General features: G+C 33.3%; 1 protein-coding gene and 1 non-coding gene across 3 annotated transcripts; both read left to right on the top strand.

Moving 5' to 3' along the window:
* Window positions 1–1,689: 1,689 nt before the first annotated feature.
* On the top strand, window positions 1,690–1,796 carry LOC127116297 (small nucleolar RNA R71). The gene has a single exon (XR_007801252.1). It is a non-coding gene; the product is annotated as a small nucleolar RNA R71 (small nucleolar RNA).
* Window positions 1,797–10,338: 8,542 nt separating this feature from the next.
* On the top strand, window positions 10,339–14,982 carry LOC127126224 (OVARIAN TUMOR DOMAIN-containing deubiquitinating enzyme 12). Of its 2 annotated transcripts, none has more exons than XM_051055112.1 (10): window positions 10,339–10,516; window positions 11,033–11,270; window positions 12,160–12,233; window positions 12,643–12,697; window positions 12,785–12,859; window positions 13,352–13,425; window positions 13,548–13,596; window positions 14,029–14,113; window positions 14,349–14,405; window positions 14,519–14,982. In XM_051055112.1, the coding sequence occupies exons 2-10, from the start codon at window positions 11,094–11,096 to the stop codon at window positions 14,563–14,565; spliced, it is 693 nt and encodes a 230-aa protein (XP_050911069.1). In that variant the 5' UTR covers window positions 10,339–10,516; window positions 11,033–11,093; the 3' UTR covers window positions 14,566–14,982. The 2 variants fall into 2 exon arrangements, with proteins under 2 accessions (XP_050911069.1, XP_050911077.1); XM_051055120.1 differs by lacking the exon at window positions 10,339–10,516 and adding an exon at window positions 10,619–10,790.
* Window positions 14,983–16,926: the final 1,944 nt, after the last annotated feature.

Raw genomic sequence — 16,926 nt, 5'->3', positions numbered from 1 at the left:
AATTCCCTAACGCATTCATCAATGATATCTATGGCATAACATGCGTCTCCCATCACAGGTGCCATAATAAATTTTGAAAGTATAAATTCTATCTTCTCGTCACCTACCTCAAAGGTCAACTTTCCTCTCTTGACATCTATTATGGCTCCTGCAGTTGATAAGAATGGTCTACCTAAAAGGATTGGTATATCATTATCCTCTTTGATGTCCATGACAACAAAATCAGTAGGGATAAATAACTGACCTATCCTAACAGGGACATCTTCTAATATGCCTATCGGATACTAAACAGATCTATCGGCTAATTGAAGTGACATCTTAGTAGGTTGTAATTCTCCTAAGTTTAACCTCTCACAAACTGCTAAAGGCATTAAGCTCACACTAGCTCCTAAGTCTAGAAAAGCTTTTTCGATGACATGACTTCCCAAAAGACAAGGAATGGAGAAATTTCCAGGATCTTTATCCTTTTTTGCTAACTTATTCTCGGAAATAGAATTGCATTCCAAGGGCTTCGGATCGCCGAGTCTACGTTTGTTGGTAAGGATGTCTTTGAGAAATTTTGCATAAGAAGGTATTTGGGTGATGGCTTATGTGAAAGGGATTTCTACGTGAAGTTTTTCTATAACCTTAATGAATTTCTGATATTGGTTATTGATCTGGGTTTGTTTTAGTCTTTGCGGATATGGTATCGGTGGTTTGTATGGCGGGGGTGGTACATAAGTTTTGTGTTTAGGTTCTTCTCCTTTTTCTTGACCTTCCTGTTTTTAAGATTCCTCTGGTTCCTTTACTTCGTCTGTGGGTTCGGTATATTGCTTAGAAGTTTTGGGTTCACTCAATCTTGAGTTAAATGGCTCATCATAAGCGGTCTCACTTCGTAGGATAATGGCATTGGCTTGTCCTCTCAGATTCTGTTGAGGTTGTCCAGGGAACTGTCCTCCAGGTGTAGTCTGGGGGGCTTGGTTTAAAGCTACCTGAGAGATATGGGTTTCAAGCATCTTATTGTGAGTAACTATTTGGTCAACCTTGGTTCCTAACTGGGTAATCAGTTCGTTAATGTGAATGTTCTGGTTCATGAACTCTTTGTTCTGTTGGGTTTGAGCAGTGATAAAAATTTCCATAATTTTCTCAAGGCTCGACTTTGGTGGCACAAGTTGCATAGGTTGATTTGGTCTTGGGGCTTGGTAACCTAGTTGTCTTGGAGGTGCAGTATTTTGGATAGGGTTATTGTTTTTATAGGAGAAGTTCGGGTGATTCCTTCATCCAGGGTTATATGTATTCGAATATGGGTTCCCTTGGGCGTAGTTCACTTGCTCAGAGTTGGTTTCGTTTAAGAGATTGCATTATGCATATTGGTGTCCTTTGGTTCCACATATCTCACAATCCGACGAAACTGCAGCTGCAATATTCAGGTTTATGCACATATGCTCGACCTTGAGGGCCAACACGTCCATTTTAGCTTGCATCATGTCTATAGAGCTTAACTCATGTACTCCTCCTTGGGCTTCCTTCTTCTCAACTGTCGCTCGTTCAACTCCCCATGATTGATGCTTTTGAGCCATATCCTCGATGAGGGCACTAGCTTAAAGATAAGGTTTGTTCATCAGTGCGCCACATGCGGCAGCGTCGATGGTCATCTTAGTGTTATAGTGAAGTCCATTATAGAAGGTTTGAATGATTAACCAATTTTCTAAACCATGATGTGGGCATGCTCTTAACATCTCTTTATATCTCTCCCAAGCTTCGAACAACGATTCTCCTTGGTTCTGGGTAAATATGGTTATGTGGTTTCGAAGAACGGCGGTCTTACTTGGGGGGAAGTATCTAGCAAGGAATACTTTTCTAAGGTTTTCCCAAGTTGTTATGGAATTGGGTGGAAGGGAATCTAACCATGATACAACTTTATCTCTGAGGGAGAAAGGGAATGATCTTAAACGGATCGCCTCAGGAGAAGCTCCATTGGTTTTTAAAAGTGTCTGCTAATTGGAGAAAGATTTTTAAATGTTGGTTTGGGTTCTCAGTAGCGAGACCTGCGAATTGTCTCTGTTGCACCAGTTGCAACAGGAAGGGTTTAAGTTCGAAATTATTGGCTGGGATGGTTGGGTTTACTATACTAGAACTAGGTTCTTTGTTGGATGGTTGGGCGAAATCCTTAAGAGGTCTTTGGTTTTGATCTTCGACCATAGCTCTCCTAATTCTATGGAAAAATAAACGTGCGCGAGCGTAACATTCAGGTTCCGCCAGAGGATATACTGAGCTTCCGTTGCTACGAGTCCTTCGCATTGACCGGCAGGTAACAACCTAAGTCTAAACGATATAACAACGGGGTACGAAATTTGACGAAATTGGTCCCCGACAACGGTGCCAAAAACTTGATGCGTAGTTTTTCGCAAGTATACAAACGCGTCAGAGTAATATAAAAGATTGTCGAATCCACAGAGACCAAGTGTCAATCTATCGTTATCTATTGTTATGGTGTTTATCTAAGGTAATCGAATAGGGTTTTTAAGAGTGCACAATGAAAATAAAGTATTAAATTGAATTTGATTGATAAAGACAGGTTCGAATGTAATTCACATAATCAATTAATAATCCAAGTACTTGCTAATAGAATTACTTATGGACAATGTTTCCTACTTTGAAAAGAACCAATTTAACGGGAACTGTCGCTTTCGCGTATTCAGAACTGAGTTGTACTTCCTAATCAAACCCTCTTATTGTCACTTATAAAAAGGCGTGCATTGCGTTAGAGTAGTAAACCTATTTTTAAGAAATATAGTGTCTTGACTAAGTTGAAAAGTATTTTGACCTGGATTTCTTAACCAAAAGAGGTTCTCACGAACCAGACTCTAAACTTATAAACGCGTCCGAAAATAGTTTTAAAATCACTTTTCTTTTTAAGTTAAAAACTCCTAATGAACTAAACAAAGCGCTTTCGTTGTATTTGAAATAGTTAAAAACAACTAAGTTTAAACAGACGTCAGACGACTTTCGATCTTACCCAACGGAAATTAAGTGCGGGAAAACTTAAGTTGAAAGTCAAGATAACTCTTAAGTGTTTCTACGAACAATTGTACGGATTATCGGTCTAATTACGATCCTTACATTCTAACCTTTATAGGTTTAGCTAGACATGGTAAAGTAAAGATGCATTTTAATTTAAATAAAAGTAGTGCGAGTGCGGGAAATTAAATAAAAGTAGTGCGGTGCAAGAAGTAAATAAAAGTAGTGCAGTGCGGAAAATAAATAAAAGTAGTGCGATGCGAGAAATAAACAAAAGTAGTGCAGTGCGAGAAATAAACAAAGTAAAGTGCGAGTGCGGGAAAATAGATAAAGTAAAGGCAGTGCGGAAAATAGATAAAGTAAAGGCAGTGCGGAAAATAAATAAAGTAAAGGCAGTGCGGGAAAGTAAAGTAGACAAAGGTAAAGCAATAAAACCTGCTCCAATTGGAGGGTCGAATAAAGTGCGTAACAGAAATAAAAATGGCGACATGATTAACTTCCTTCCAAAGTGCTCCAAACTTGATTACAGACTCGATTACACAGTTGTGACAACACTCTGATGTGAAGCGATTGCCACTTTTACAATACTGATATATGCCTAGTTGTAACTAAGTTTGGATCCAGAAACAAATGAAATCAAGGCTCTATTTATAGGCAAGGAAAATAATGGAAATGACAAGGATGCCCCTAAGTTTGAATTTGGGAGGGAAACATCTTTGTTCTTGTGGCGCCCGCCACCACATCATGGCGCCCGCCATATGAGTAAATTGTGGCGCCCAAGTGGAGATAGTGGGAGATGTGGCAGTTGAGGAGAAGTTGAATTGGGACACGTCATGGCTGGACCTATGGCGCCAGCCACAGTGGGAGCCAGAAGTGTAAAATGCTGATTTTTAGGCTTTTTAGTTCATTTTCACTCCTTTTCTCGATCGGGGTTCCGATTAGACTGAAAACCTGAAAACAAAGGAAAACATAGTAATAACATAACAAAATAACAATAAAACAACTAAAATGCATGCGAAATCGGAGTCGAAAATACGGTGAAATTCAGTGTCATCAGTATCCTTATAGCGCAATAAATAATTCAGAGCTCCATAGTTCATAGAACTAATGGCAGGAGGTGAAAAGAAGTTGCGATTAAGGTATGGTCTGAACCAAAGGATTATATTATTTAAAATCTAAAAAGGGGATGAAATATGAACCCAAGAGTAAAACCGGTGTGAACCATATGTGGGGTAGCCAGAAGCATGGTGCCACTATTGGTATGGTCGAAAACTAAGATAATTACATATTTAGTTTTACAACACAAACAACTCTTGGTTCGTAAGCTGACAAAAGATGTATCTCAAAGAGATATTTTGCTCAAAGATAGTAGTATAAGACAAACAAAACTTCAAGGGTTGGCTGCAGTTTTGTTTAGTATAGGGAATATTATATCACTATAGGGAACAAACAATTTGAAATCAAAGAAGAATGGTATATTGGATCCATGAAGGAATAAACTCTGAACCGAAGAGTAAGCAGGCGTCTTAGCGAAAAAAAGAAGGAATAAAGTGTTTGGTTTCACAAAACAAGCATCTATTGGTTCACAAGGTGGACTTCCGATATATCAACCTAAAAGGATGTGCATGGAATCCAAAGAAAAATGATATTTAATCTAAAAAATAGGGTATTGATTGATGAATGAAGATATGAAGGATTAATAAATAGGGTAGCTCGCGGAGAATATGAATTCTCGTACCTACGTATTCTCACTGTGCAATGAGAAAGTCAGAGCTTTCGTAGTTCAGCCCACTATGGCTGACAGCAAGGGATTAATGAGGCAAGAAGTATGATATGTTGATTGTCAGGGTACACAACCCTTCGAGACAGAAAAAGGAGTGCCAAGGTTCATAAGCTGCTAGGCAAGGAATCACTACCAGAGTCTATAACTTCTAATGGCAAGGAACTGAACTGCCAAGGTCTATAACCTAAAAGGCAATGAGAACAAGATGCCATAGTCTATAGCTCTCAAGGCAAAGGAAAGCACTATCAAGGTCCATAACCTGATAGGCAAGGGGATTCTCAAGAGTCCATAACTCTACAAGGATACTCAAAGGGATTGTAAAGGTTTATAACCAAGTGCCAAATTCTATAACTCTATAGGAACATAAAAAGTTTACCAAGGTCCACCACCTCACGGGGCAAAGAAAGATTGCCAAGGTCTACCACCTTGAAGGCAAGAAAGGTTGCCAAGGTCCACAATCTAACAAGCATGAACATGTTGAATTGCTTGAAAGAGGGTGTACAACCACAAGGTGCTGACAATAACAATGCTTTATTATTGAAGTGTTGAATGGTTGATGCTTGCTTGATGGAGGCTTGTCAATTCTATGATTCAAATTACACTAAAGTCTATGAACAAATGCAGATACCTTGAGCAACTGGGTCATTTGTTCCGTACCCAAAGATATTATAGACAAGGATAAGAATTTTCCACTCTAATCATTCTCTATTTTTTAAGGCTTGTGCCACACAATCTAAATTATGATTGAAAAGCATTGACCTTTATCGTGCTTTAGAACTAGTCCACTCTGTCAGTTATGCTTGATTGATGTTAACTTTGAAGTCTTGATATTACATTTGATCCTTGAGATCTTGAGCTCCTGAGACTCAACATATTTGATATAACTTGAGCACAATGGACTTGTCGTATCAAGTGATCAATGGTTTTTTGATCACTTGAATATGCTTGGGGTTTATAACACCATTCAAAGGATTTGGTTGATCAAATTGACCTTTGATCAACACTAATCTCTGGGATTGAAAGAAATCAGTTGAACTATGTACAACACCTTAATGGATTAGTCAGTTAATTGAATCAAATGGTTCTAAGTAACCCTAAGTTATGGGATCATACAAAAAATAAGATTTCTAAGCCCTAAGGGCAAAATGGTCATTATGCCAAAATAAATTAATTAGGAAAATAGAATCTAAAACCAATATTTAATAAAAACTAATTAATCCTAATTATGCAAAAAAAATCTAATTAGTTGAATTGTTATAATCAAATCTAAACATAGCCTAATTAAGATTTAAAACTTAATTAAATCCTAAAAACCTAATAAAGATCTAAATTTAATTATTCTAAAAAGGATATTCTAATTAAGATAGTTAATCATGATTAATTTTAATTAAACCTAAAACTTAATTAATCAAATCAAACTAATTTACTTGAATTAATTCCTAATTCTAAAAATTAATTAAGCAAACTAACAACAATTAATTATTAATCATACTAATTAATTTAAATTAACAAAGATGCTCAAAAGATTCCATGGGGTTGCAGGAATCTGAATTGCAGCTAGAAGGTTGGGCTTTAGGCCCAATCAGTACGTGGCCCAGGATCAACAACAATCGGGTTAGATCCACCCCCAAATCTAATGTTTGCCTGCTTTAATCACCTGCGCGAATGAAATCCGTTCTTCCTCAAACGACGTACGCGGCACAAACGAAGAAGCAGCAGGCTCCGAACTCACCTATGAACTTGATCTTCCCTCTCCCGATCTCAACCACGACGTAGAGTTACGACACAGACGGATCATGATTTCATAACATCGCTCGCGCTTTGGATTGGGGAACGGCGTCACGTATATTCAATCGAGCTTCGACGTGTGCGGTCTATAGATTTGACATCGGTTTCTCATCGAATCGACGTCCATTTCTCCGGTAAGAATCTTCTTCTTTGCTTACTCTGCTCTGAATCTCATCTGTTATGTATCTTCTTCCCTCTTTTGCGACTTCCCTACATTTTGTGGTGTTGTGGAGAGATTGAGAGAATTGAGATTTGTGAGGAATGGTGGTTCTGTGAATGTGATTGTGGTTCCCCTGAAAATTGCAGGGTGATTGATTATTTATAGGGGATGAAAGTTAACAAATAGAGAACTCTTTTAACTTAGTTAGTTATAAATGAATTGGAGGTAGTTATCAGTTAACTCACATTGTTAACAGTTAGTTAGAGAAGTGAAGTTAGTTAGTTAGTTATGAAAATTGTTAATTTGAGTTTGTTAGTTGTTAGTTAAACTTGAAAAATGAGTTGATTTTGTTAAGTTGTGAAAACGAATCCCTTCGAGTTAGAGTTAGTTGAATGGTTTTGAATGTAAGGAATTTGTCAGTTTAATCGAATTTCAATTAGAAAATATTCTGTTAAGAAAACAATTGAATGTTATATTGTTAGGATATTTTGCAGTTAGTTTTCTGTTAGCCAAAATCCATTCCTAATGGCTAGTGTTAGTTATATAATGTAGGTTAGGAAAAACAGTTAATGAGTTGGATTGTTAGGAATTGGATTGGTTTGCATTGCTGATAACTTATAATAAACTGAACTTATGCCATATTTCCATTAGGATGCATTTCTTACATTCAAGTGACTGCAATATTAGTATGTTTGTTGAATGAAGTTTGAATTCTTGTTAAAAAGTGAGATGTTAATGAATTCAATTAGAATTGTTTGATTGTTAGGAAAATTGAGTAAATGTTAGAGGCTAATGTTTAGATTTTGAAAATCTGTTAGTTATGATGCAAATATGACTGAACCTATTAGTGCTGCTAGTTATGCTGCAAATATCTGTTAGATTGATCTCCTGTTAAATGGATTTAAAGTTAAGTGAGAGTGCTGCTATATATATTATCTGCTTCTAAAAAAATTCTTGCTTGTCTCATAAATTGAACCTCTTGTTGCTTTAAAAACCATAATTCGTAACTGATTCACATCTGTAGGTGGGAAATGGAGGCTACTCTCAAACTTTGCTTTGCAAATGCTACAGGAACATGCAACAGATTGTCGGGATGAGAATCCAAAGCCAAACTATATCTCACCATCAAGATGTTGTAAGCAGTACTCAGGATTTTGCAGCATCCAACATCAATTTCTCCATGACAAAAATGTGGGTAATGACTACTTCTTTCTCTTTGGAGCCGTCTTAGGTGCAACACAAGCAACTTCTTTGAAGGTTTCCAAATCCATAAGCAATGCATACTCACAAGCAAGATCTATAAGTAATGCATACAACTACTGCTTTCTATGCTAATGTAATGGTAATGGTTGAATTATGGTGTGGGTTAGTAAATGGAGATGTTGTTAGCTAGTTTGAACATTACTTTTTGCTTGAAGACTTAGCATGGATTAGACTGGGAACTTTTATAATTTTATAGTAAATTGTAATATGAATAATGTAATGAACAATGGATTTGAAGAAAAGAAAGATTTGTTATTTGAATGAAAAATGATTGAAAATAGTTTATGGGTGTTGAATTTAAAATGGAATTAAGATGTTGAAAAAAGTTTGTTTATGATTTAATGAAAATGAGTAACATCGAAAGGTGAATTGGAATATAATTTGAATTGCAAATTGGAATGAAATGTAAAGTGAGTTGAAATGTTGGAAAAGATTGGCTTAGGGTTGGATGTTGAATGGTGTTCAATCAATATTATGGGATGCATTTGAATGGCTTATGAGAAGTTAATGAATGGAAAGTTAATAAATGGTTGGAAAGTTAATAAATGGTTGAAAATTGTTAATCGGAAAGTTTATCAAATTAGGATGTACCAAGGAAAGATCAATGGTTAACAAATTTCAAGGTATAATTTGAACCAAATGAGCCTATAAAATGGATGGTTGACTTTGGTCAACTAGTTGACCAAAAAGTCAACAGTTGACCAAAATCAATTGTGATTTTTGAATTAGGATTTTCACATGTAATGCAAACGAGACATGATCCAAATGAAATAATGATTAATGTTTAAGCAATAATGCATGAATATATGGAACCAATACTTGAATGAATTTATCATCCTTGACCACCTACACCACATGAATGAAGTGAAATCAAGACATATGGACCTATGCATTTGGAAATACCCAGAGATCTAAGTCAATGGCCTAGGCAATAAGCATGTAGATGTTGGATGATGCATGATATGATAGTCAAACATCTCTCCCCAATGAATTAGGGTTTCCAATAGCACAAGATGGAAAGTTAAGCCACAAAGCATATTAGGACCAAAACCGCCCTGATTAGGGTTTCATGAGGCACGCCCTTTAATCAAGGTCACTGAATGAAGCATGATGCTCCACAAACAAGTCCCCAATGTATGAACCCCCAATTAGGGTTTAGATAGCTAAGATAAGGCCCAAAGAGTATCCATAAGGTCCCATAACCACACCATTAAGGATCTGCTCCCCAAAGGAATGCCATGATGAGGTCTCCTTGAATCCATATCTTAAAGATCAAGCAAATTAGGGTGCCGCACCTAATATGACCTGATGAATAGCCAAATCATATTCTAGGAGTTTGACCCATGCACGAACCCTAGCCTTGTAAGTCACTGAACTTTTTAATCTATAGATTAACAAGTGTCAACATGAATGAATATGAATGAATCATGAATATGGACAGATGAATCTAAAGTCAAGGGTTGAGTGAAAAGATGAAAAGGGGAGGACAAAATTTGGGGTACGACACTTGTGAGATTGAGAAAGAAAAAAAAATCCACATTTGAAAATAAAAAATTTACATCTAAAATAAAGTTAGATATTGTCCTAGTGACTCGTGAAATAGAAAATTAGTTGTGTACAATGTTAGTGAGTGTCATGCAATTTGATACAATATAGAATATATTTAGATACTCATGTCAATTTCAAATGAGTTATTTAATTATAAAACGAATAATAATCATATAAATTATGAATATTTTGTATATATAATAATTATAAAATAATTATGTCTTATTTTAGATAAATTTTGTATTTTAAAAATTTAATATTTTTCTGTATTCTTATTTATTGAATTAAGAAGATGTTTAAATTTTGTTATTTATACTTAAAAAAAGAAAGAAAAAAATAGAAAGAAAAAAAATTAAAATGGAAGTGAGAAAAAGAAATACGAGAAAAATTTGAAATTTAAGTTAAGAGAAGAAAATGAAGAATGAGAAAGTTAAAATTAAATCGTGAAAAATAAATGAAATGACAAAAGAATTGAATTTTTTTAACATTTGGTATTACAAATATACCCTTAAAAAATATAAATTAAAGAGTTTGATGGTAATTTATTTTAATAAATAAATAGTTGATAATTTTATTAATTATTTTAATAAAATAATTAAAATAAATAATTTTTTTTAATAAAAATATATTATTCTGCAATGTCATTCCAGTTAAATAATTAATGATAGTTATTATTTAGAGCTTAAAATTAAATAATTAATGATAGTTATTATTTAGAGCTTAAAATTAATTTAAATTATAGATGGGGCATCATCCTTTTCGGTCGAGTGAAATTCAATGAAGAAGAATATATTAATAAAAATTTGTAAATGAATTAGAGCGAGGAATGTATGAAAAAGCAATAACAACCAATAACGCGTCTTTCCCCAAAACACGAAATTGAAAACTTTGTTTATTTAATTTTTCACACTTTTTACTCCTTCCCCTTTCTTCATCACACCCATTCATTCATCTCAATCCAAATACAATCGCAGGTTTTTTATTTTATTTTTAATCTTCATCACTTCTTTAATTTTATTAAAATTATATATAAATTTTATATTTAATTTAATTATTTAGACTTTGATTTTGGGTTTTTCTTCTTTCTTTTATGTGTTTTCTTGGTTTTTGGATCAGAATCTACGATCTGATTGTGTGTTGCAAAATCACTTATTATTAATATAAATTCATCGACTTATGATCAATTTGGCACTTGTTAAGAATCATTTTTGTGAATTTCAATTCCACATGTATTGAATTTGAGGGATGGTGCGTGATTTTACTCTTTTAGCGATTTTGAATTTTGATTTAGGTTTTCTTTATAATCTATGTTTTTCTAATCCCCTATTTTGTTTTTCTAATCCCCTATTTTGTTTTTCTCAATTGGTGCATTGTATTTGTGTGTTTCTTAGTTGATTGTTTTGTTAGTTGTACTGGTTAGGCAAATTGAGAGTGTGAACGGAATTATCTGATCTTTTTTTATTACTACTGAGTTCTTACATTTGTTGTAGGTTTTGTGGCTGTGAATTTTTCGTTTAGGTCGAAGACGCGAGGAGTGTTTTGGTTTCGGATATGATGAATGGATCACAGAATCATAGCTGGGGTGAAGGTGAAAGTTCAAGTTCGACTTCGCTTAGTAGTCAGCATGATGTTGAGGATGATCGGATGATTGCTCTTGTGTTATCGGAAGAGTATGCCAAATTAGACGGCGCAGTTGGTCGGCGCCTTTCCAACTTGGAACCTGTTCCTGTAAGAATCCTCGCTTTTTCTGTTATGCTCAACACTTTAGCAATAAACTTTTGATCTGTTATCATGGTTTAATACATATGGGATAGGGAGTACCATGAACAATGTACATTAATGACCTGTTTGGATAAACAACTTACTGGCATAAAATAAGTGTTTATGGATAAGCTTGGATGAACTATTTTTATAACAAAAAGATAAAATAAATTTAACTTGTTCCTATATATGTTATAAGTTGTTTTCATAAGCTATCAAGGAGAAATTATTAAAATAAGCTCAAATATTTATGAAAACTGTCATAAGCTATTTTGATAAAGTCTTTTGTCACAAAATTTATGCCAGTAGATAAGATCAAATAAGTCAATCCAAACAAACCCTAAATTCGAAGGTCAGTTTAGGTCTTATTCTAAAGTCTAAACCATAATATTTCAAAAAGCTAAAACACAATTCTTAAGAGTTTCTCATGTATGCCAAATGCATTTCTGTGAGATTAAAGTAATAACACATAAACTTGATACCTACCTGCTACAAACAACCATGATAGATAGAAAGATCTTCAAGAGCAGTCAGAGCAACACCACCAGTAAAAGTAACAAAACAAACGACACTGCCTTACGACCGAAATATTTACTCTAATCTTCATTCACATTCTTCACGGCACTGCAATGATTTAAAATTGGTAGTTAAGTTTCAATTAAAGACCATTGATTATAAGTTTTTATGTGATATATCCACACTTTTAGTCCGAATGTTCTGGCATGAGGAGGCATATTAATTACTAGTTGTTTAACTACTTTAACCCTACAACTTAAGCCTTTTGAGAGGGTTATCTGGAATTTGAATACTTGTATTTTTCTTATTTTCTTCTGATTCCATCTTCTTGAAAGTTCAGCATGTGCCCCGCATAAATTCCTTCTTCCCCACCATAAACGATGCAAGTATGGATCACCAGCGACTGCTGCAGAGGTATGCCATTTTGTCATGTAAAGTCTACTTCTTGTGAGGGACATTCTAAACCTTGAAGTTACCTATTATGTAAAATTGAACAAAACTGGTCGAGTAAATATTCTTTTTTCAGTTTTTCTTCAGTTTAAAATAAGTAGAAATAATATATATTACTATGTTATTTATTCATATACAAATGACTTGAGGATAGGCACATTATTCCTTCTAGTGTAGGAAAGAGTTATCCTCATTACTGTAGATACAGTGGCCCTTTTTGGGGTTACAACAAGTACAACTCAAAATTAGAGATTTTAGAGGCACCTGGATTTTTTATGATTAGGATAAGCTCAAGTAGTAAAATGTTATGCCTACTCTTGCTGTGGATTTGCTCTCTATTGGAATATTAGCTCATTTTGTCTCACTCTTTTAGGTTGAATGTTTATGGTCTTTGTGAAGTTAAAGTATCTGGAGATGGAAATTGTCAGGTGTGATATTATTGCAATTGTGTACAAGTTATGAGCATTATCCTAATATCGTTTTAATTTTTACTGATAATTCTACCTCCTTCACAGTTCCGCGCACTTTCAGATCAGCTGTACAGGTCACCTGAACACCACAAGCATGTTCGTAAAGATATTGTAAAACAGGTAAGTTGTGCTTGTCTTGGTCATGTGGAACGGATAGTGTCTGTGAAATATGTCAGGTTACGAGTACACCTGATTTTATTGGCTTGTGATTATTTATCTTGGTTAAATTCAAATTTTCTAATTTATGTATGAATGAGTACACATCCAAAAGAGAAGAGGGGAGATAAAAAGGAGTTTTTTTGTTCTTTTATAGTACCTAAAACAATTCGCAATTGTCAATTCGGGATGCATGCCTGTTTGGTTAATAGTAATTGGAGAGCAAAGACGTTGTTCTCCAAGTGAAGAAAATTGAAAGATGCAAGAAATGTGGTTAAATACTGTAATATTTAGGGAAGAAATAGACGGTTTTTAAATCATGTGTGGGAAGTGGTAGAAAGTGGAAACCCTGTGTACAAGACAGTGGATAGATTTTAAATTTAGTTGCCTGGTTAAATATTGAAAATAGTGATTGTTTGAGATTATGCTTATTTGAACAATGTTTCTCTTTGCCAGCTCAAAGATCACCATTCCTTATATGAATGCTATGTACCAATGAAGTACAAACGATATTACAAGAAAATGGCTAAGTATGTACTTTCAAATAGACCATCACTTAAACCATCATATATTAAATAAGACATCACATTTTTTCGATGCTTTTAGTAGCATTTTCATCAAATCTTCACATTCTTTCTTCTACCTTGTGCAGATCTGGAGAATGGGGGGATCATATTACCTTACAGGCAGCTTCTGATAAGGTTCGTTACGCAGTTTTGAATCAGTTTTTTTTTTTGTAGAATTCTACCAATTGTTGTATTAAAGACCTTAACTAATCTGAGTGTCACTCTGATATCTTACCCTGTCAAGCAAATTAATGGAGCTATCCTTGGTATCATAAAACAAAAACTGTTGAGTTTGCCTTTGCCATTATCTATAAAAATGGATGGAATAGTGAACCAGTAATGAATTTTTTTCTTAAATTTTTTGTTGATGTCATTTGTGTGTTCATGCTCTGGTTCTATTCTATTCTCTCAGAAGTGTTGTTTGCAACTTCCCATCCTCAAATTTATTGATTCATACATCAATTTATCTTGACAAACTTAAGGTTTTATCATGTTTATTATACTTCGATGTCATTTGTTGTGTATTACTGTCAAAATATCATATAAACTTTCTTGTTTTTAATGTAGTTTGCAGCTAAGATATGCCTTCTGACATCATTCAGAGATACTTGTTTCATTGAAATTATGCCACTGTACCAAGCACCACAGCGCGGTAAGACCTCGGCATTATTGTATCCTGTCATAACTTCATTCAATCTTAATAGTCTGATTATGAAAAAGACCACGGACCCCAATTCTTTTAGAAGTTATCTTGTTTCAAGGACCATATGTTCCATATTCTGTCAAATTACCATTGCATTTCTCGAAAAGATTCGAGAAATGTAACACATTTAAAGCACTACAAAAGTGTTTCTCTTTTTATTTAAATTTTTTCCTGAATGATGCAGAAGTGTGGTTGAGCTTCTGGTCTGAGGTTCATTACAATTCACTTTATGAAATTCGAGGTCTGTTCACCACTAAACCCGATTCTCCATTAGATTTGGAAATGAATTACTTTTGAGGTATTAAGCATAATCCTATAATTAGTTACTGATTTATTATCTTGTGTTTGTTTTAGCTGCACCAATTCAGCATAAACCAAGGAGAAAACATTGGCTATTCTAGAGGAGAGGTAGATTATGTCATATAAAATGTAGTGCTGTGCATAGCACATTGCATCAAAAAAAAAATAGTATTCCATTATGAACTCAGAGCATACGTTATTCAGTGAAGATAATTTGCCAAAATTGGAACTTAAAAAAAAATTGAAAGTATATTTTCCAAAGGTATCAAATATGCAGTTGTGGATATAGGAGTGAAATGGAGTGGGAAAAATCACTTTTTTCTCAATTTACTTTTATTTAGAGTATACATGTGACTTTTTGTTGTTAATGTTGTTTTAATCATGCCTATCTTATATTGGGGGGAGAGCAGCTCAGTATGATTTGTATATAATTTTTTAATTTAAAACTTGCTTTGTGAAGCAAATCATGTATTGATTTTTTATCCCTTAAATCATGTATTGATCTTTTACCCCTTAAATCATGTATTCATTTTTTATCCCTTAAATCATGTATTGATCTTTTATCCCTTAAATCATGTATTCATTTTTTACTAGATTATAAATGATTAGCTTATTTCGATAAATGATACCCATATTTGAAGTGGTATCCAAAATTGAAGTCAAAATCCATTCTACGAATCTAAACATGTTAAAATTAATTTAATATATTTACAATTAATTCCGGTGTCTATTTCATATATTATAATTGATAATTGGCTGTCATTTGCTCTTTTGTTCATCATGTGAGGTTTATTAATTTTTTTCTATTGGTTATATTTTCTTCTTCTTTTTTAAATTTTGGTTTTCAATTTTGACTTTGGTTTTCTTTTTTCATCATCAATCCAACTCATTTCAATGTTAGAATTTGAGACAGTTTCAAATTTTATTTATATAGAAACTGAGATTTTGAAGAAGCAGGCAACAATTTCGTGATGTGGGCTGTTTTGAAATTTTATTTATTTTATGTCATCTATGTTTTTTTAGGATTTCTTAATACATTTCATATGCAAAAAAGTCAATGTTTTTTTATGTCATTTATTTTATTTTATTTATTTTGACTTTTATTTTATTTATTTTATGTCATATGTTTCTGGTACTAGCGGGCAAACATTTCAAAAATATATTTACGGAAATATATATTAGAGATGTATCTCCGGTATTAAAAAAAACTAATTTATAAGGTGTCATTCAGAATGACTTATACTAAATGTGTACTGGGTGTCTCTGGAGATACATCTTCGAATAAGGGACATTTAGAATTTTTGCATGGTGCCTAAAAAATATATACAGTGCATTAAGAAATTCCTATGTATTATCTACTACGGTATTAAAAAAAACTAATTCATAGGGTGTCACTCAAAATGACTTATACTAAATGTGTATTTGGTGGGTTTCATAGGGTGTCACTCAAAATGACTTATACTAAATGTGTATTTGGTGGGTTCGAAGATACATCTTCGAAAATTGAAGTACATTTATATATACAGTGCATTTAAGAAATCCCCATGAATTGTCTACTAGGAAAGTTAGACTATAGAACATGCTCAATGTCAAAGCTCAGGCCCACTCGACGAGGTGCCAATACATGATGACCCAATATGGTCTTTCACTTTGGAGGCTACACTGCGAAAGTCACACATCAATTAATTAGATATGTAGAAGCACCAAAGTGCTAATATATATTTGAAATACACCAAAGATATTCAAATTAAATAAGATCCATATTTCGAAGTTAGTTATGCTAACATGTTTTCACTTATCCACGGAAGAATTTTTCAGACCATTTAATAATTTTATCAATTCACTTAGCTCCTTCTCAGGGTCGGCCAATTATACCGGAGACCCCGTTCTAATTATAAAAATGAGTCAATTTTTTTTAAAACATAATTATAATAATTAAAAAAAAAATATTAAAAAAATATTTATATATAAATTAAAAATAAATTTAATTATAATTATTTTAAGTTTTGATCAATCTTAATTTTTATATGTATTGAGTTTTTATCGTAATATTTCTTTCGATTATTGAGTTTTTTTAATAATATTTTATTTATTTTTAATAACATTATTGAAAAAATTTTTGTTTTTTTTTAAAATTTGAAACCCTCTAATATTTGGGGCCCTGTACTGCTGTACATGTTACACATGCGCATAGGGCCGACCCTGCTGCTTCTAACTAACATATACTATCTAACTTAGAAATATCTTTTGTAAGTACTCTTCATATCCAAAAAAGTAAAATAAATAAATAAATAATATATATATATATATATATATATATATATATATATATATATATATATATATATATATATATATATATATATATATAGGAGTGGGAGAATAAATTACAACAATATGACCATTGAATTAATTAAATTAATGCTCCCATGACATATAGTAGGAGTATGAGAATAAATTGC

Source organism: Lathyrus oleraceus, chromosome 1, assembly GCF_024323335.1.
Source record: "Lathyrus oleraceus cultivar Zhongwan6 chromosome 1, CAAS_Psat_ZW6_1.0, whole genome shotgun sequence".
Classification (NCBI taxonomy): domain Eukaryota; kingdom Viridiplantae; phylum Streptophyta; class Magnoliopsida; order Fabales; family Fabaceae; genus Lathyrus; species Lathyrus oleraceus.
The sequence above is the reverse complement of the archived record's forward strand: the minus strand, read 5'-3'. Positions and strand labels throughout refer to the sequence as shown.